This window comes from Pongo pygmaeus, chromosome 1 (assembly GCF_028885625.2).
Source record: "Pongo pygmaeus isolate AG05252 chromosome 1, NHGRI_mPonPyg2-v2.0_pri, whole genome shotgun sequence".
In the NCBI taxonomy this organism is placed as follows: domain Eukaryota; kingdom Metazoa; phylum Chordata; class Mammalia; order Primates; family Hominidae; genus Pongo; species Pongo pygmaeus.
The window spans coordinates 107,982,366-108,003,971 of NC_072373.2; the positions used below are offsets into that span (position 1 = coordinate 107,982,366).

The following is a 21,606-nucleotide window of genomic DNA, read 5'->3' on the forward strand; positions in this document are numbered from 1 at the left end:
TTGGGGTTGCTCTTCTCGAGGAGTATCTTAGTGGTGTTGTTTGTATTTCCTGAATTTGAATGTTGCCCTGTCTCGCTAATTTGGGGAAGTTCTCCTGGATAATATCCTGAAGTGTGTTTTTCAACTTGGTTCCATTCTCCCTGTCACATTCAGGTACACCAATCAATCGTAGGTTTGGTCTTTTCACATAGTCTCATATGTCTTGGGAGGCTTTGTTCATTCCTTTTCATTCTTTTTTCTCTAATCTTGTTTTCACGCTTTATTTCACGAAGTTGATCTTCAGTCTCTGATATCCTTTCTTCCACTTGACCAATTTGGCTACTGATACTTGTGTATGCTTCACGAAATTCTCGTGCTGTGTTTTTCAGTTCCATTGGGTCATTTGTGTTCTTTTCTAAACTGGTTATTCTCGTTAGCATTTCCTATAACCTTTTATCAACGTTTCTTAGCTTCCTTCCATTGGGTTAGAACATGCTCCTTTAGCTTGGAGGAGTTTGTTATTACCCACCTTCTGAAGCCTACTTCTGTCAATTCATCAAACTCATTCTCCATCCAGTTTTGTTCCCTTGCTGGTGAGGAGTTGTGATCCTTTCAAAGAGAAGAGGCATTCTGGTTTTTGGAATTTTCAGCATTTCTGCACTGGTTTTTCCTAATCTTCATGGATTTATCTACCTTTGATGTTTGATGCTGAGGACCTTTGGATGGGGTTTTTGCATGGGCAGCCTTTTTGTTGATGTTGATATTATTGCTATTAGTTTTCCTTCTAACAGTCAGGCCCCTCTTCTGCAGGTCTGCTGGAGTTTGCTGGAGGTTGATTCCAGACCCTGTTTGCCTGGGTATCACCAGCAGAGCCTGCAGAACAGCAAAGATTGCTACCTGTTCCTTCCTCTCGAAGCTTTGTCCCAGAGGGGCACGAGCCTTACTATGAATACTGCTGTAATAAACATGTGAATGCAGGTTCTCCTTTGATATATTGCTTCATTTTCCTTTGAGTAGATACCTAGTGGTGGGACTGCTAGATTAAATGGTAATTCTATTTGAGTTTTTTGAGAAATCTCCATACTGTTTTCCATAGTGGTTGTACTAGTTTACATTCCCACCCACAGTGAAGAAGAGTTCCATTTTCTCTGCACTCTTGCCAGCATCTTTTCTTTTTTTTTTTGTCTTTTTAATGGTAGCCATTTTGACTAGGGTAAGATATTATCTCATTGTGGTTTTGATTTGCATTTACCTGATGATTAGTGGTGTTAAGCATTTTTCTTTTACCTCTTGGCCATTTGTATGTCTTCTTTTGAGAGTTGTCTATTATGTCCTTTGCCCACTTTTTTATTCTTTTGTTGTTAACTGTTGAGTTGAGTTCCTTGTGTATTCTGGGTATTAGTCACCTGTCAAATGAATGGCTTGCAAATATTTTCTCCCATTTAATAGGTTGTCTCTTCACTCTGTTATTTATTCTGCTGTAAAGAAGCTTTTTAGTTTGATTAAGTCCCATTTTTCTGTTTTTGGTTTTGTTCCCTGTGCTTTTGAGGTCTTAAGTCATACATTCTTTGCCTAGAACAATATCCAAGAGAGTTTTCCCTAGATTTGCTTGTAGTATTTTTATAGTTTTGGGTCTTATATTTAAAGTCTTTAATGCATTTTGAATTTACTTGGTGTATGCTGAGAGGTAAGGGGTCCAGTTTCATTCTTCTGCATGTGGCTATCTAATTTTCCCAGCACTATTTGTTGAAGATAGCGTTTTTTCCCCAGTGTAAGGTCTTGTTGGCTTTGTTGAAGATCAGCTGGCTGCAAATACGTGGCTTTATTTCTGGATCCTCTATTCTGTTCCATTGGTCTATGTGTTTATTTTTATACTAATACCATGATGTTTTGGTTACTATAGCTTTGTAACATATTTTGAAGTCAGGTTATGTGATGTCTCCAGTTTTGTTCTTTTTGCTCAGGATTGCTGGAAAATCACTTTGAAATAAATTTTATATTTAGCCAAGAATTTATTCAAATGTGTGTGAATAGTAAAAAGATTCTGAGCTACACTAAGTTCCTAAAGTAGGGTGAAGGAGTGAGACATGTTAGCAAGGTAGTAAAGTGGTCCAGGCCAGCATCTGCTGGTTCTATTTCTCTTATTTAAATAGTTCCTCCAAAAATGTTTTTAAAATGAGTCCTTTCTGGCAAAACCGCTGAGACATTTGGAGATGTCATTATATGTCTAGGTATGGGTTCTAACCTCTTTTACTTAGTACTCTCTGAACACTGTCAATTTCAAGTAGTTTATCTTTCTTTAGTGAGAAATTTGTCTCCAATATTTATTCTAATAATTTTTCATCTCCATTTTAATCTTTCTGTCCTGTATAATGCTATTATCCAGATGTTGTCATGTCTGCTATCCTCCTATATATGCATTTCTTCCATTTTCCTTTTCAAATTTGTTTTTTAAACTTGACATATAAAATTGTATTTATCACGTACAACATGATGTTCTTTATATATACATTGCAGAATGGTTAAATCTAGCTAATTAACATATGCATTATCTGATATATTTGTGATGAGAACATCCATTCTAAACATTTTTCAATACATCATCGTTAATGTCATCTTACTGTACATTAGCAAGATAATGCTGTACATTAGATGTCTTGAACTTATTTCTCCTAATTGTAAATATGTACTCATTGCCAACATCTCCCCAACTCCCCAAGCCCACTAACCACCCAACCCTCTGGTAACCACCATTCTAGTCTCTACTTCTGAGATCAACTTCTTAGATTCCACATATGAGGGAAATCACATGGTATTTTTCTTTCTGCATCTGGTTTATTTTGCTAAACATACATCCTCCATGTTCATCTATGTTATCACAAATTACAGGCTGAATAGTAAGTATTCCATTGTGTATACATATATTTTCTTTATTTAGCCACTGATGAACACTTAGCTTCCATATCTTAGCTATTGTGAATAATGCTGCAACGAACAAGGGAGAACAGATATCTTCAGCATACGGATTTTTTCTTTGGATATAGACCCAGTAGTGGGATTGCTCAATCATACGTTGTCATATGGTAGTTCAGTTTGTAATTTTTTGAGGCACTTCCATACTGTTTTCCATAATGGCTGTACTAATTTATATTCCTACTTACGGTGTATAAGGGTTCCCTTTACTTCATATCCTTGCCAACACTTACCTTTTGTTTTTTTGATAACAGCAATTCTAACAGGAGGTGATATTTCCTTGTAGTTTTGATATATATTTCCCTTATGATTAGTGATGTTGAGCATTTTTTTCATATACCTGTTGGCCATTTGTATGTCTTCTTTGAGAAATGTGTATTGAGGTCTTTGGCCCATTTAAAAAATCCAGTTATTTGTTTCTTTCTATTGCATTATTTCAGTTCCTTATATATTTTGGATATTAATCCCTTATCAAATACATACTTCGCAAACATTCTCTCCCATTTTGTAGGGTATGTCTTCACTCTGTTGATTGCTTGCTGTGCAGAAGGTTTTCAGTGTGATGTAATTCCATTTCTCTATTTTTGCTTTTGTTACTTATACTATTTAGGTCATATCATTGTCTGGACCAATGTCATGAAGCTCTCTCCCTGTTTTCTTCTAGAAGTTTCACAGTTTCAGGTCTTTAATCCATTTTGAATTGATTTTTTCTTACAAAAGATGAGAGAGTTTAATTTCATTCTTCTACATGTGGTATCCAGTTTTCTCAGCATCATTTATTGAAGACATTGTCCTTTCCTCATTGTGTATTCTTGGTGCCTTTGTAAAGAATCCATTTACTGTAAATGCATGAATTTATTTTTCGTCTCTCTATTCTGTTCCATTGATCTATGTCTGTTCTTATGCCAGTACCATGCTGTTTGAGTTACTACAGCTTTGTAGTACATTTTGAAGTCAGATAATGTGGAATTTCCAGCTTTGTTCTTTATGCTCAAGAGTGCTTTGGTTATTCAGGATCTTCTGTGGTTCAATACAAATTTAGCATTTTTTTTCTATTGCACTTTGATAGGGATTGTACTTTATATATAGATTGCTTTGGATAGTATAGACATTTTATAACAATATTAATTTTTCCAATCTATCAACAAAGACTATCTATATTGTATTTTCTTTAATTTATGAATGTTTTACAGTCTTTAGTGTAGAAATCTTTCACCTCCTTGGTTAAATTTTTTCCTAAGTATTTTTTTTTTTTTGGTAGCTATTGCAAATGGATTGTTTTCTTGATTTTTTAGAGTTTGCTGTTACTGCAAATAAATTCTATTGATTTTTGTATCCTGCAGCTTTACTAAATTTATTAGTTCTAACATTTTTTTTGATGGAGAGTTTAGGGGTTCTTATAAAAGATCATGTCTCTACAAACAGGGACAATTTAACTTCTTCCTTTCCAATTTCAATTACTTTTCTTTCTCTTGCTAGCACTTTTAGTACTATGTTGAACAGAAGTGGCCAATGTGAGCATGCTTGTCTTGTTCCAGATCTTAGCATAAACGGTTTCAACTTTTCCCTATTCGGTATGATGTTAGCTATGGGATTGTCATATATGGTCTTTATTGTTTTGAGGTACAATCCTTCTATACATAATTTGTTTAGAGTTTTTATCATAAAGGAATTTTGAATTTTGTCAAATGCCTTTTCTGCATCTATTGAAATGATTATAAGGTTTTTTTGTCTGTCATTCTGTTAACACTGTGTATCGTTTATTGATTTGTGTAAATTGAACCACCTACAAATTCCTGGGATGAATTGCACTTGATCATGATGGATGACCATTTTCATGCGTTGTTGAATTTGGTTTGCTGAATTTTGTTGTTGTTGAAGATTTTTACATCTATGTTCATCAGGGATATTGGCCTGTAGTTCTCTTTCTTTTTTTGTCATGTCCTTGTTTGGTTTTGGTATGTTTGGCTTTTGGTATCAGGATGATGCTGACCTTGTAGGATAAGTTTGGAAGTATTCCATTTTCTTAAATTTTTAGTACTAATTCTTTAAATGTTTGGTAGAATTCAGGAGTGAAGCCATCTGTTCCTGGGCTTTTCTTCCCTGGAAGGCTTTTTATTACTGGTTTAATCTCCTTGTTCTTTATTGGTCTGTTCAGATTTTTTTTTTTTTTTTTTTTTTTTTTTTTGAGACAGTGTCTTGCTCTGTTGCCCAGGCTGGAGTGTTCTGGTGTGATCATAGCTCACCGCAGCCTCAAACTCCTAGGCTCAAGCAGTCCTCCCTCAGCCTTCTGAGTAGCTGGCACCACAGGTGTGGACCACCACACCCAACTAATTTTTCATTTTATTTTTAGTAGAAACAGGGTCTTACTATGTTGTCCAGGCCAGTCTCTCACTTCCAGGCTCAAGTGGTCCACCCACCTCAGCCTCCCAGACTGCTCAGATTACAGGTGTGAACCACTACACCTGGCCTCTGTTCAGATTTTTTCTTTCTTTATAATTCAATACTGGTAGATTGGATGTGTCCAAGAATTTACCTATTTCTTCTAGGTGACCTGATTTATTGGCATATAATTATTCATAACAGTTTCTTATGATCCTTTTTTTTTTTTTGAGATGGAGTTTCACTCTGTTGCCCAGGCTGGAGTACAGTGGTGCAATCTCGGCTCACTGCAACCTCTGCCTCCCAGGTTCAAGCGATTCTTCTGTCTCAGCCTCCCAAGTAGCTGGGATTACAGGTGCCCACCTCTATTTTTAGTAGAGATGGGGTTTCAGCATGTTGGCCAAACTGCTCTTGAACTCCTGACCTCAAGCAATCTGCCTGATTCAGCCTCCCAAAGTGCTGGGACTATAGGCATGAGCCACCACACCCAGCCTGATCCCTTATATTTCTGTAGAATCAGTTGCAATGTCTCCTTCATCTCTGATTTGGAGTCTTCTTTTTTCTTAGTCCAGCTAAAGATTTATCTTTTCAAAAACCAACTCTTTATCTTGTTGATCTTTTGTAATTTTATTTTATTTTTTGAGATGGAGTCTCGCTCTGTCACCCAGGCTGGAGTGCAGTGGCACAATCTCGGCTCACTGCAAGCTCCGCCTCCTGGGTTCACACCATTCTCCTGCCTCAGCCTCCCGAGTAGCTGGGACTACAGGCGCCTGCCACCACACCTGGCTAATTTTTTCTATTTTTAGTAGAGACAGGGTTTCACCATGTTAGTCAGGATGGTCTCGATCTCCTGACCTCATGATCCACCCACCTCGGCCTCCCAAAGTGCTGGGATTGCAGGCATGAGCCACCGCACCTGGCCAATCTTTTGTAATTTTTTAAGTCTCTATTCCATTTATTTCTGCTCTGATCTTTATTATTTCCTTCCTTCTACTAATTTTGTGTTTAGTTTGTTCTTTTTTCTAGTTCTTGAGGTATAATATTACATTGCTGAAGATCTTCCTTCTTTTGTGATGTAGGCATTTACTGCTGTAAACGTCCCACTAAGAACTGCTTTTGCTGTATTCCATGGGTTTTAGTGTGTGTTCATTTTCATTTGTCTCAAGAAATTCATTCCTCTGTATTTCATTCCAGCCTGAGTGAGACTCTATCTCAAAAAAAAAAAAAAAAAAAAAAAAGGAGGTGGGGGCAGGCACGGTGGCTCATGCCTGTAATCCCAGCACTTTGGGAGGCCAAGGCAGGTGGATCACGAGGTCAAGAGATCGAGACTATCCTGGCCAACATGGTAAAACCCTGTCTGTACTAAAAATACAAAAATTAGCTGGGGGTGATGGCATGTGCCTGTAGTCCCAGCTACTTGGGAGGCTGAGGCAGGACAATTGCTTGAACCCGGGAGGTGGAGGTTGCAGTGAGTCGAGATTGCGCCACTGCACTCCAGCCTGGCGACAGAGTGAGACTCTGTCTCAAAAAAATAAATAAAAGGGGGAAACTGCTAGTCTGACACCACAAAAATGACGTTTCTTTCCATATTCTCGTTTTATATTAAGATTTAAACTATAATTAAGATTAGTTTATTATAGTCCCCAAATTGATAGCCAGTTATTTCCATACAATTTCAACTCAACAAAGATTTGAGTGTCAGCTAATTGATTTGAAATTTTTCTATAAGTATAGGCTCATATTTTCTTGACTTTTAATACATTTTTCTTTACCTTATAACAAGCCTACAACTTCTTTTATTTTTTTGCCCCATAAAAACTACATTCTATTAATTAACCCTTTAAAAATATAGCTTGAATCAGCCCTTTTTTCTCAAAGACCTCGCTGTCTAGGCGAGGGTTAAGTAAATACACTGATGAGAACAATAGGGAGCACAACAAAGTAAGTGCTATAAACCCAGCTATCATTGGTAGCCCTGAGAGATTACATTTTAGTGGGAATGTAGAAAATGCCTTTTTCTGGGTTCTTAAAGACAAGATTTGATAAGGGATGATGGATGCTGGGAAAATAGAGGAGTAAGGCAGTCGAGGTAAGAGGCACCAGCATAAGGAGACACACCAGCATAAGCCCAAGTGAGAAACTGCAGATGTCTTTTGGAAACAAGAAGGCAGATTGTGGTGAAAAGTTAAGTAATGCTAGAATGAGTTTACACAGTCAGCTTTCTGCATCCGTGGCGTCTACATCTATGGATTAAACCAACTGTGGATGAAAAATATTTTTTAAAAATTACATCTGTGCTGAACATGTACAGACTGTTTTCGTTGTCATTATTTTCTAAATACAGTATGACAACTATTTACATAGCATTTACATCTTATTAGGTACTATAAGTAATCCAGAGGTGATTTAAAGTATGCAGGAGGATGTGAGGTTGTATGCAAATACTATGCCATTTTGTATTTGGGATTTGAGCATCCCCAGATCTTGGTATCCATGGGAGGTCCTGGAACCAATCCACCATGGATACTGAGGGACAACTGTACTTCAGTCAGTAGATGGGAAAACAGAAAATACAGATGTAGAAATAGTTTAGGGCTCAAAAATGGCTGATTCAAGCTATATTTTTAAAGGGTTAATTAACTTAATACAGTTTTATGGGGCAAAAAAATAAAAGAAGTTGTAGGCTTGTTGTAAGAAAAATGTATTAAAAGTCAAGAAAATATGAGCCTATACTTATAGAAAAATTTCCATAGACTTAAGGTCCTCACTGTCTCAGTAAGTGGGATTTTTATGCTGATGATTAGGATGCATAAAAGCTGATGTTTAGTCTACAAGAGCTCATCAGTGAATAAAATCTGGTATTATCCTCCTGGCTCCATCCTCAGAGGTGACAGCGAGATAGCATCAAAGATATGGTGTGGAAGAAAGAGAACAATCCCTTGGGGTAAATGTAATAGCTTCTCTCATTCTACTTTCCCAGATAATGATAACTCTTTGATAGAAAGAATGAAGGGAGTATAAAACAGGGCAGATTTCTGAATACGTAGTAGGGCAGTGTTTTTGACTCTGAAGAGTTAAGAGAGGTACACAAGCAAATCAGGGCATTGCCACTGAGAAGTGACCCCACATTTAAGGGAGAATGTGCTACATGTGTTTTCTGATCTTCATCTGTATTGTTTATGCCCAGCTTACAAGAAGACCAAGGTTCATGGTTCAGGGACTACATCCAGAGAAAAATCCCACATGACTGCAGCATGGTTGACAGAATAGGGGGAAAAAAGGCGGCTTTCTCCCCACAAAAGACAACTGTCCCTGAAAGGTCAACGACGTTCCCTTTAGAAGCAAGTTCCCTGCTGTGATGCTTCTCTTGGACGTTCAAAAACAACCCCAGCTAGCCCTGTGTGTTCTGCCCTCAGACATGAGCACAGCTTTCCAAGAGGATCTACAGCTTTTGCATGGGGCCCAGTCAAGTTTTCTTTGCATTTGCTACTACTCCACCTATTTGCACTCTGACTGCTTCTGAAAGGCACAGCAACTTACTCGTGCCATTAGGTTAGGTTTCACTACATTCTCCCTTTGTGGAGTTCTAATTTTGCTTCCAGTTGTAGGCAAGACTTAAGATACAAATCAATAAGTTAAAGTTGTTATAATAACCTACATGTTAAGGGTGGTGGGAAGAGTAGTGGATAGGAGGCAGTTAAAATTGATGCAAGTTTTGGGGAAAAAAATTTAAGAAATGCTGAATTTTTGATGAAATAGGTCTTCAGCATGATGCTATATTAATGAAGGGTGAATATGTGAGAAGAGAGTGAGAACAGTAAAACACAGGTACCACCTTCCTTAGAAGACCATGGTCCTGGCTCTGAGTCCAATAGCCAGAGTTCCCCACATGAAAGCCCAGGACTGAGACTTCTCATGAGGCCTCCATAGCACTCTAGGTGTTGATGGCCTCAAGTCAGCAGAAATTATGCTGGGTGAGAATACTCAGCCAAGACTGAGACACACACAAGTGTGGAAAGCCACAACTTATAGTCTTCCCTCCATGACTCCTTCTCTGTTGGTTCTCGGTCTCCTACCCTCCCCAATATCATCAGTCATGCTGTGATGGGATTGCACCCTTTTCACAATTCCCTTATTCCTTGAAGCTGAATTGGATTTGGTGGCTAGGAGAAAAAAGCTCCTGTGGTTTTTCTGAAGTCACATTTGACAAACTCTAGATCAATGTATTTTCTTCCAGATCTTGATGTTGTGCAGTGCAAAAAGGAGGAGAGGAGGTACACTATTTATCTGGATAAAGATTCTCACTTCTCAGTGTCTCTTCCTGGGTCCTTTCTTTTTGAAGGCATGAACTGGCTGAAGGTGCTTCCTTCTCCCAGAGCCACCCTGTTTTATGACCTTTCATGTCTCCTTAATCCATACAGGCTTTCCCTCTATAAAGTAATCAGTCTGGTAGAGGAGAAGAAACTAGATATAGGGGAAAGAAAGCAATAAAACCATTAGGAATAGAAAATTTATTATTATGCAACTAGTAAGCTGGGGTCAAAGGGCTTTCCCAAAAAAAGTTGTGTTTCCCTATATTACAGGTACCAAAACACAGCAAAACATCCAGGAGAACCAAATTGAAACTCAGAAAAGAGACAATTTCTGAGGCCCACCAGATCCTGATTCCATTTTGAAATACTCTATTACAGTACCTCTGGGTAAATATTAGCTGGTTGCTAAAGACAGGATCTAAGGCTGGGCCAATTTTAAGCCACCAGCTTTCTTGAGGAGGAAGATGAAGACTGTGAATGAAGGACAGCAGACTTGCTTCTAGGAAAATAATATCTGGTAAGGATAGTCAAGGAAGATACATGTCATCACTTTAAATTAAACCAACTTTACCAGAACTAGTTCTCTAGTAATTATTGAAATAACTGTTCTAGAAGTAGTATGCTTTAATCTCTTTCACGATATCGTAAATACTTTCAATATTGTTAGTACTTATTGCTGCTATTGTTTTCAGAGTACTAAAACTCTTTAGATACTGTTCGAAGTGTGCAAGCACATAAAAGCTGGCTTCTCTACTAAGTTTTTACAGTGATTTAAATATCCTGAAGACCATCACTGAGTGAATTTCAGTCAAATATCTATGTAAAAAGATGGAGTTTCTGTGTGATTATAGCACTTGGGGTCAATTCTGCTTTCTCTAGTAATTTTGGGACTCAGTATAATAGTTCAAAATATGCTAACTTACAGAGCAAGGAGGTCATTAGAAGAAAACACTAGTCTAGCTAAAGTAGATCATGACTTCATGGTTAAAATAAATTTCATACTGCCTTCTAACAACACATCAAAAAGGTTCAGGAATAAAATAGTTCACTTATTTGTTTGCTTAACTGTTCATTAAAATGAACAGTGTGAAGTTCTTAGAATTAAGCCTTGTTCCACAGACCTGAAGGATCTCTAGAGAAGCGATGTGAAAGACTCAATGTTACCAAATTAACAATTGCTCAATTAATTCTCCCCTTCATGTATGTATCTTTTAATTTATCTGCTGGCATCCAGAAATGCTTGGATGTGTTGATCCTGTTGGGTGTACATATTTGATACACACAAGTTAGAAAGTGCTTCTTACTTTGTCTCACTGAAGAGGGGGAGAGTAAACACTGTGGCAGGAAGAAACTTGGTCTTGGATTAAGAACCGACACCAGAAAATGAACACATTTTCCCTCTTGGGTTGGGAGAACACACAATGAAGATCACAAAAGGATACATGTAAGTTGGGATGCCTCTTGCAGCCAGATGTTTCCGAATAAGTCGCTCAGTACCATACCAGTTAAAACCTTTCGTGGCATGTCCAATACGTGGAAGATGAACACTTGCTATTATGAAGAGAAGAACAGATGTCTTCACTCATCAAAAATTGATTGATGGGTATAAAATACACATGGGATAAAATTATTATTGACTGTCTCACTGAAAGCCCATAATTATAATGTCAAAAATATTCTGGGGAAGAATTGTAGTAAGAAAAATTAAATTATTCTGTTGAACACAAGGACCTACAAGTTCTGGAAATACATACAATGGAAATAGATTATGATTGGTGGAGGCAAAATTAAAAAAAGCAAAGATTCTCTAACAAGCCAATCAATTCAATAAGCTCTGAGACACACTAGGTTTGTAAACAAAACTAAACTCAATTTTTGTCGAAGAACTGTTATTGGGAACTGTGACTCTCCAAGAGGAGATTAAATAAACAGCATTTACCAACTACATATGACCAAGTTGCTTCATGTCTAGTCCTCTGCCACCTCATCTGTAAAATCACGATAAAAATACCCGGGGGATGGAGACAGCCTACAGAGATAACCGATATTAAAAGTGTTTTGGAAAGGACAAGGGGCCATATGATTACAAGATGGTGGGGTGATCACTTCTGTGGTTTGCCTTTACCATGCATATTAAGTGGGATCTTGACATTTCTCCCCTCCCTTCAAAAGTCGTATCACATGCCTAGAAACAAATTCATCTACTCTTGAGCACAGGTGGAAAAGCTTACCTTTCTTCTTCTTTGCTGCTAAAAATATCTTCTTCAGGCCCTCTTCTAGGGCTGCCATCTTAATGCCAGACAGGACATTGGAGCGATCACGATGCTGAGCCACAATCAAGGCCAACTGGAAAGAACCACCATTAGATGACCGATCCTAATGCTAGATGACGAGTTGGTGGGTGCAGTGCACCAGCATGGCACATGTATACATATGTAACTTACCTGCACATTGGGCACATGTACCATAAAACCTAAAGTATAATAATAATAATAATAATAGAAAAAGAAAAAAAAAAAAAATAGATGACCGATCCGACACGAGACAGCCACACTCAACCAAGTGACCACCCATGGAGGCGGCACAGTCCTTGATGGGTCACTTGGGCTTGGCTCTGTCTCTTTCGGATGCTGTGCCTGAACAGCAATGTCCTACTATATGTATGACTTCACATCCCATCGTAATTCTTACTTTGTGGGCACTTTATACAGGCTTTTCTTCTTCTTTTTAAAATACATTAAAACCAGAGAATGAGTCCAAAACATACTTTCCAAAAGCTCTCAAGGGTAAAAAAAAAAAAGAATTTTTCTGAATTGTAGGCATGAAAAAGATCTTAGAGGCTCCTGTATCCCAGCCCTTTGATGCCTGAGTCAGCTCCACAACCCCCAGGACAAGCAGTCATTCCATCTCTGTTCGAACAATTCCCATGAGGACAAAATGCCAAGTATCTCTCAACCATCCTAACCTAAGTGGGCAGAGCTGGAGAGTGTCAAGGGAGCTTCCGGGATAACATCACCACAGTCATATCATAGACACGGTGCTCTACTCCCTGTGAACAGTTTTCCTGAATCACTGGATTCTGAGTTTCTCATGCACAGACACTTTACTTTTCTCCTTTTTTAACATTTTAGAAATTACTGAAGGAATGACTCAACAGAAACCACTTTGCTGTTAGTCACTGTGTAGTTTGGATGTATGTCCCCCTCCAAATCTCATGTTGGGATGTAATCCCCAGTGTTGGAGGTGGGGCCTAGTGGGAGGTGTTGGATCATGGGGTGGACCCCTCATGGATGGCTTAATGCCATACTCTTGGTGATGAGTTCTTGCTCTGGTAGTTCACATGACATCTAGTTATTTAAAGCAGTGTGGCACCTACCCCCACTCTCTCTTGTTCCTGCTCTTGCCATGTGTGATACACTAGCTTCCCCTTTGCCTTCCACCATGACTGTGAGCTTCCTGAAGCTCCCACCAGGAGCAGATGTCAGTACCAGGCTTCCTGTACAGCATGCAGAACCATGAGCAAATAAATCTCTTTTCTTTGTAAATTACCCAGTCTCAGGGAATTCTTTTATCACAATGCAAAAACAGCCTAACACAGTCACATAGACCAGCAACCTCAAAAGGATGAGCCTCTCTTTTGGCCTGGTTTTGAAATTTCTTAATTCTGGCTTAAAATCTGAACATGAACCCAGGCCTTGGAGAAAGCCAGGTAGCTGGGGTAAATCAAACTCACTACCGGCATCCCAAGATGCCTAAGATGCAAAAGGATTCTGATGTGGGCAGAGGACATATGTGTTAGTTCCTCTCTCCTGCTTTATTATGGCTGACTAGAAAACACAATCTTTCACAGAAATTTTCACATAATAAGAAATGAAACCCTCAGAGTTCTGAGTCATGCGTTCTTACTCATGCAGTAAATGTTTATGGAGCATTTCTTATGAGCTAGTACTATGTAGGGTACTGAGAATAAAAAGACAAATAGAAATCCTTGTACTTAGGTGGGATCTGCTGTCTGGACAGTGGTCCGGGGACAGATGGATGGAAGCCTGGGGACAGGGGAAGTACAGTGGAGACTATGGCCCGATCTGCTTGTTATAGGCTGAACTGTTTCCCCCCAAATTCATATATTGAAGCCCTAACCCCCGGTACCTCATGTTTACTGTATTTAGAGACAGGGTCTTTAAAGGGGCAATGAAGTTAAAACAAGGGTTTAGGGTGGGGCCTGATCCATTCTGAGTGCTATCCTTATAAGAAAGGAAATCTGGACACACAGACACCAGGGTTGTGCAAGCACAGCAAGATGACCGCCATCTGCAAGCCAAGGAGAGAATCCTCGGGAGAAACCAAACCTGCCGATACATTGATCTTGGACTTTCAGCCTCCAGAACTATAAGGAAATACATTTCTGCTGTTTAAGCTACCTAGTCTGTGGCTTTTTGTTATGGCAGCCCGAACAAACCAATACACTGGCAGAGAGGCCAACTGGGGCAGGGGACACTTCAAGAGAAGTTGATGTGAGTCCACTTTTAGTTCTGAAAAGAGATGGGTTTTACTTACCAAATCTTGCCCTTTGTTTCTTGATTCTTTATCATCAACAGGAAATAAAAGGACACCTCCCAAACTCAGGTCTGAGGTAAAACAGAAAGGAGCAACACAAAGAACACCAAGTTCACTAAGGAACGAATCCTCCTCGTATCTCGCCTTCTTCAAATTCAGTTGGGTTTCAGGACCCACCTTCCTACACAGCCCTTTCTCACTTTCCTGGCCTCAGTCAACCTCTTAGCTGGGTACTCACCTGCTTCACTCCTGAATTTCTATGATCTCCTAATTTAATGCTCCTCAAACGTTAACAACAAAGTACCCCTGTAGACATCAGAAAGTGAATACAAAACCCAGAGGTAGCTGGGGTCTTTGGGGAGGGAGCATTATGAGCTTGAAATTCCTTTGGTAGTTTTGTGCTTGTCTTAAATCATTCAAATTATTACATTCTACTTTATCTCTATCTGTTTGTATAATATATTTTCCTACCCCATCCAAATCAAATAAAACTGATAGTGAAGAAAAATGCGCTAATTTAATTCTATGGCTTTACATCAGCTGATGTGAAAGCGGTTAGAATCAAAATAGAGATGCTTGTGTTAAAAACTGACAAATATGGCCGAGCACAGTGACTCACAACTATAATCCCAGTGCTTTGGGAGGCTGAGGTGGGAGGATTGCTGGAAGCCAGGGTTCCAGACTAACCTGGGCAACAAGGCAAGACCAAGTCTCTACAAAAAATAAGAAAAAATTAGTTAGGTTTGGTGTTGTGAACCTGTAGTCTTAGCTACTTGGGAGGCTGAGGTGGGAGGATCTCTTGAGCAAAGGAGTTCGAGGCTGTGGTGAGCTATGATCACGCCAATGCACTTCAGCCTGAGTGACAGGGTGAGACCCTATCTCAAAAAATAACACAAAACTCTGACAAATAGAGCCAGGGAAGGCCATGAAGGGAAAGTTCTACTGCATAAATGTCTGATAACAAGAACTATCACAACAGATTTTACAAAACCCATGACCTTGCACAAGGGCCCTGGCAAGCTTACATAAAAATATACTTCTGCAAAGACATCTCCTCATCAACTGCCTGCCCAACCTCGGCCTGGTGCCACCCTTACTAATCCTTGTAGCCAAGGATAACTGATTCAAAAAAAGTATGTAATCTTCCTCATTTCTCCTTAAAAACCTCAGGCTGGGTGCAGTGGCTTATGCGTGTAATCCTAGCACTTGGAGAGGCTGAGGGAGGTGGATCACTTGAGCTCAGGAGTTTGAGGCCAGCCTGGGCAACATGGCAAAACCCTGTCACTACCAAAAATTCAAAAGAGTGGCCGGGCGTGGTGGTGTGTGCCTGTGGTACAAAGCTACTTGGGAGGCTGAGGCAGGAGGATTGCCTGAGCCTGGGAGGTGGAGACTGCAGTAAGCCAAGATCGTGCCACTGCACTCCAGACAATGAGACTCCATCTCAAAAACAAAAACAAAACAAAACAACAAAAAAACCTTTGTTCCTTTTATTTTACAGACCCTGTCTAATGGTTAGAGGTTGATGCCAGTTTGAACTTTTTGTTCAGTCATTCTAAAATACTGGTTGTGCTACACCATCCTTTTGATCAAATCCCCCAAAATGACCAGCCATTACCCATTCCATTAGATAAGGTTCTGCTCAGAATGGCATCTCCCTGGACAAATCATTTACGGTCTTCTATGATGTGGCCCAAGCCGCCAGTGAAAACGAAACTCTCCTCTATTATTCTGCCTAAACCCTCCATCTGGCCCACCTGGCCTGTACGCCATCCTCCACACAAAGGAACAGGGTAACTGCCTGGGTCCTTCAATACCCACAGACGAGGAATAGCAGGTGTTGTAATGAGCAGTCGGGGAGCCTCTTGCCATTTCTCTCCACCTATTCAAATTCAACCCACCTTTCCAGGCCCAGGACCTCCATGAAGCCTTCCCTGGGAATTCTAGTCCACAGTTTCACCTACTTTGCTGCACCCTGCTTCAATCCTCCTTCAGAGAAAACTGCACACTCCCATCTCCATTTCCTTACTGAGCACTCAGGCCTTAAGTCTAAGCTTCCCACTCTCCTCAGAGTGCTCCAAGGTGAGCAACCTTGGGTCAAATCCATGGCCTTTTCCCAATTCATCCTCACTTGAGTGTGTGATACCATGAACTTCTTTGCCTTGACATACTTTCCTCCCTTGTACCTCAAAATACCGCACAAGGTTCCCTAATTTTCTGATAATTACTTCTGTCAGAAATTCCATCTTCTTGCCTCAAGTCCTAAGTAGAGGTGTTTTCCAGGTCTGTTCTCTGCCTCTCATTTCTCCATCCTCTCTCCCACATGGTTTCAAACACAGACTCCAAACAGGGACTCCTCAATCTGCACCTCCAGTTCTGACCTTCCCTGGGTTTTGCTTTGCCAACTGCCCAATCAGCATCTAGATCTGGATTGACTATTTCAACACACATTAAACCCTTCTTTCAGTAACTTGTTTTACTAGAAAAAGTAGTCATTCTAACTTCTTATATCCCTTCCACCATAGAGAACTGGACAGAATTAGGAAAAAACAAGCTCTAAGGAATCTGGAGGGCCCTTCTCTATCAGACAAGGTCCTTCAATCTCCAGAAAATAACCACAATAATAATTTTATTCCTCTTGCCACTTTGTTATTTCTGGATGTAAAAGGAGGTGCCTTTTTCCCTTCTCTGTGCCAATGGACGATATTGTTCAGGCTTCTAAGTTCCCCTGGCACCAAACAGCTTTATTTCTGTCTCCAGGGAGTGTTATACCCAAGGTTGTGCTGACCTCGTAACACATCTCCATTCCACTCGGCACCAAACCCAAGATCTTGTCAGCATTTTAATGGTATGTCTGATTTCTCTCCCATAGGTCTTTTTCTTGAGACAGTCTTGCTCAGTCACCCAGGCTGGAGTACAATGGCATGATCTCAGCTCATTGTAACCTCCACCTCCCAGGTTCAAGTGATTATTCTGCCTCAGCCTCCTGAGTAGCTGGGATTACAGGCATGTGCCACCATGCCTGGCTAATTTTGTATTTTTTTGTAAAGACAGGGTTTTGCCATGTTGGCGAGGCTGGTTTTGAATTCCTTGCCTCGTCTCGGCCTTCCAAAGTGCTGGGATTACAGCTGTGAGCCACCACGCCCGGCTTCCCATAGATCTTTGACATTTTCATGACATATTCCTTCATCTTTATTCCAATACTTCTTTTTTTTCTTTTTCTTTTTTTTTTTTTATGAGACAGGGTCTCACTCTCACTCAGGCTGTAGTACAGTGGTGCAGTCACAGCTCACTGCAACCTCAACCTCTTAGGCTCAAGTGATCCTCCCACCTCAGCCTCCTGAGTAGCTGGAACTACAGGCATGCACCACCACATCCAGCCAATTTTTAAATTTTTGGTAAGACAGGATCTCACTATGTTGCCCAAGCTGGTCTCAAACTCCTGGCCTCAAGCAATCCTCCTGCCTCAGCCTCCCAAAGTCTGAGATTACAGGTATGGGCCACTGTGTCCAGCCCATTCCAATACTTTAACATGTATGCAGGGATCAACATTTTTCAGAATACACACATTTATTATGCTTACTACAGTTCCATGAAGTAGGTAGAACAAGTATTATTCACAAATCACAGATGAAGAAACAGGTACAGAAAAGGTAAGGGAATGCCTTGAAGTCACAGAACAAGTAGCTAATTTATGACAGAATTCAGTTCCCAACCAGTTATTCTAATTCCTTATCTAGTGCTGTGTAAACCTCACGATACAGTCTTAGGTATCCTCTCCTCTCTTATTCCACCCTTAACCTTTCCCTCTGCTTTGCTTCTTACCTTTCATTTTCCCAGCCAGCTCATATATTTTTCTTGGCTCAGCGGATCGCTTTTCCAGAGCTGTAAATAAACCACCTTTGCCCCAGTGGCCAGAGTCATCTGTTTGAAGAAAGAGAAAATTTTCATCTATAGGAAGTGAAGTCCAGTGCACAATTTAGAAAAACAAAGGCACACCAAAGGGACTTGTGGAAGAATGATTTTTCAAAGGGAAGAAACAAAATATCTCCTAGGAATTTCACAGGTTGGACTTCCCAAATATGTTTATGTTTTCTGGAAGATATAGCTGGAGCCATGATAACAGGAAAGCATCTCAAAAATTAGGGTTCTCAATGAGCAAAATCTCTGTGGTGCATCTGTGATTCCTGGGAAATGACTGCAGAAGGACGGAGAGTAGATGGAACATTACAGAGTGAGTAGAAGCAATGGTTATGCAACAGCACATAGGCAAGGTTATGAAACAGTACACAGGAAAGGTTAAGTGACTTATTCAAGCTGGTACTATCAAAGCTGCTTAGTATCTTAGCATTTATAGTCATTCATTCACACTACAAACGTTTGGTAGCATGTATTACGTGTAAGACATTGTTCTAGACACCACAGTGACAGCAGCGAACAAGAAAAAACCTCTGCTTCCATGAAGTGTATTTTTTAATGCAATGCAACAGTCAAATAAACAAATACATAGGTAATGTGTCAGGTGGGACAGATGTGATAAAGGAAAATATGGGAGAAGGGACAGAGAATAACAGAGGGGGGATGGGGCCTGTTTTATATGAGGTAATCACAGAAGACCTCTCTGAGAAACAGACATTTGAACAACACTTGATGTGGTTATTTGGGAAGAAAAGGTTTTAGGCAGATGAAGTAAAAAGTACAAAGGTTAAGCAAGGGAACAAGCTTGAAGTTTTGCTTTTTCTCAAAGGATTTGTCTTATCAATGTTGCTTCATTTCACCCTCTTAAAAACCTTGTGCAGAGGATAAGACAGATATTGTCCCATTATATGGGTAAGGAAGTTGAAGTTGAAAGACTGGGTAACTAAACCAGCTAAATGAGAGAGCCAAGAATGAAATGATTCTGGAATGTCTCCTGACTCTAAAATTCACACTTTTTTGACCACACAATACTACACTGGGACCACCACCCCAGTCCCAGTGCCGCATCCTCCCCAGTTCTTGGGACCATAAGGATTGAGGCTCCCATCCCCAGCCCATACCACTTTTCGTACCTACGCAGTGCACGATGAGAGCATCCTCGGCCCCAGCCTGAGGGTGGGTGACATCACCACTAACGTACTTGAGGGAGGTAGCATCTGGGTCTTGGTAATCCAGCTCAGCAGAGCTCTCATCTTCCCCATTCTCAAGGTCCTCTGGCTCGCTCTCCTCAGAGGGCAGGCAGAAGGACTGGTAATTGTTGGATTCCCACCAGGCCATCCTTTAGCAGGCCAGAGACAAAAGGAAATTAACCCAGACAATCACAATTTCCCTTGGAGCACATTTTATACTGCTGTTCACAAACAATATCTGCCAAGTAGAAATGCAATTAGAAACTCACCCTGATTGAAGTTTTCTACTTATTTGTAAATAAACAAGTCTTACTGATTAGGCTGCTTCCTGACTACAATTCAATAATGAGCACTCACTGAATGTTCCTGTTTTTAAGACTAAAAGAGATTGTTGAAGTAAATTACTCTTTGTCAGATAGCTACAATAAAATCTTAAAATTTTCTGGTTTTGTCCAGGCATAGTAGCTCACGCCTGTAATCCCAGCACTTTGGAGGTCAAGGCAGAAAGACAGCTTGGGCCCAGGATCTTGAGACCAGCTTGGGCAACACCGTGAAACTCTGTCTCTACAAATAATAAAAAAAATTAGCCAGGCATGGTGGCACACACCTGTGTTCCCAGCTACTAGGGAGGTTATAGCGGGTAGATCACTGAGCATGGGAAGTTGAGGCTGTAGTGAGCTGTGACCATACCACTGTAATCCAGCCTGGGTGACAGAGCAAGAACCCATCTCAAAAGAAAAAAAAAAAAAAAATTCTGGTTTCAATGGAACACATCTTCCCTGCCTTACATACAGAGACTTTTCACTTACATACAGGAAATGTTTTCAAAAAGTATTCTGTTACCAATAGGAACCAGCTTAAAATAAATCTTCTGTATTTTTCAAGTGATATTCAACTGTGGTCTCACTATACAGTAGTGACTCCTTCAACTGTGGCCCCCAGCTTGGTTAACGCAGACATACTTTTTCTTATGTTCAGCCTCTTCCTTTTGCCTCTTCTTCTCCTCTATGAGTCTCCTTCTCTTGGCAGCTGCTTCTTGTCTTTTCTTCTGTCTGTCCTCCAGCTCTTCTGGACTCAGAACCCGCTTCCTTTTGGTAGATCCCTCCACAAGGCCTGGGATGAGAACCTAGAGGAAGAACAAGATCCATCACCAGGGTCAAAAAGATTCCTCCCCGAATTTCATTATCCCTAACACACACCGTACAGAAGCAACATGCTTAATATTCCACAGAACACTGCATCTCCACACACCCTGCATGGTAGGAACTGGAGGCAAAGCACTTGGAGGCACTGTTCATACTACACACTTCACAGGCACAGCGACCAGGATACCACACTGTAAACTCAGCCACAGCATTGGCATGGTTGAAACAGTCATTTTGATTCATTTCATTAGGAATAAGTTACTTCAGAAAAGCAACTTTTTTCCTTGACTAAAAGCATACCCTGCAGGATGCCACTTCAGCCATTTTTAATGGAACTCTTTCTGCAACGTATTATATAGTTTTTTTAAAACTGTATTTCAACATCATGATTATCTTAGTGATAGCTAGCATTTAATGACCACATGTTAACTGCCAAACACTGTGAACACTACATATATCATTTATGATTGCCATCCTCTCTTATTGTCACAGGGTCATCATTACCAACAGCAGGATATGGTATTTTGGTATAATATAGGAATGCCTTTAGGGGTGACTTGGATGGACAAGGCTGCTTTCACCTGCATTAAATCGTACAATATATTCTCTCCTTAATGTTTTTCACGCTGACTTTTTTACATAGTTTTTATACTAGGGTATAGTTAATTATATTAACATTTCAACAAACACATACTTATTTCCTGACAAATCATCCTACGAGAACAAAATGATGCCAGCATCATTTTTTGTTTGGTTTTTTTTAGAATGAGAGTTTGGAAGAACAACTCTTAAATAAATTAACAGTTCTTACACTGCCTTTATTTCGGAGTGATCGGCCCTCTTGACTAGTTTTCTCCAAAAGGGTTTTCTGAAGGTTTACCAGTTGTTCAAATGATTTTCTGTCTTCCTTACTGGGCTCTTTAGAATAATCTTTACCTTCAAATAAGTACATATGATTTTCTAACAACATAAAACACAAAGAGAGAAATGTTAGATACCAAGGAAAGATAGATTAATGCTATTCAAAACAATAACAAGAGTGGACAAGAGAACAGCCTATATTCTAAATGGGCTAAGTCCATATGAAGGTATTTCATTTCCCATCCCACTGACACTGAAGAATGTGGGTTCTACATGGGGATCCCATGTGTT

At 40.0% G+C, this 21,606-nt stretch overlaps 2 protein-coding genes across 9 annotated transcripts in view; one reads left to right on the top strand and one right to left on the bottom strand.

Moving 5' to 3' along the window:
- The window catches only part of LOC129015142 (neuroblastoma breakpoint family member 11-like), a 2,260,169-nt gene that overhangs the window by 1,033,223 nt on the left and 1,205,340 nt on the right, over nucleotides 1-21,606 (top strand).
- Nucleotides 9,831-21,606, bottom strand: part of CHD1L (chromodomain helicase DNA binding protein 1 like) — a 53,400-nt gene continuing 41,624 nt past the window's right edge. For 6 of the 8 annotated variants that reach the window (XM_054452738.1, XM_063663966.1, XM_063663974.1 and 3 more), the window contains 8 exons: nucleotides 21,266-21,414; nucleotides 20,272-20,435; nucleotides 19,253-19,458; nucleotides 18,027-18,125; nucleotides 14,205-14,275; nucleotides 11,879-11,993; nucleotides 11,090-11,198; nucleotides 9,831-10,161 (listed from right to left, as the gene is read on the bottom strand). In XM_054452738.1, the coding sequence (XP_054308713.1) occupies nucleotides 10,083-10,161; nucleotides 11,090-11,198; nucleotides 11,879-11,993; nucleotides 14,205-14,275; nucleotides 18,027-18,125; nucleotides 19,253-19,458; nucleotides 20,272-20,435; nucleotides 21,266-21,414 (992 nt within the window). In that variant the 3' untranslated portion in view covers nucleotides 9,831-10,082. The remainder of the gene's footprint in view (nucleotides 10,162-11,089; nucleotides 11,199-11,878; nucleotides 11,994-14,204; nucleotides 14,276-18,026; nucleotides 18,126-19,252; nucleotides 19,459-20,271; nucleotides 20,436-21,265; nucleotides 21,415-21,606) is intronic. The other 2 variants (XM_054452743.2, XM_063663970.1) reach the window with 1 other exon arrangement.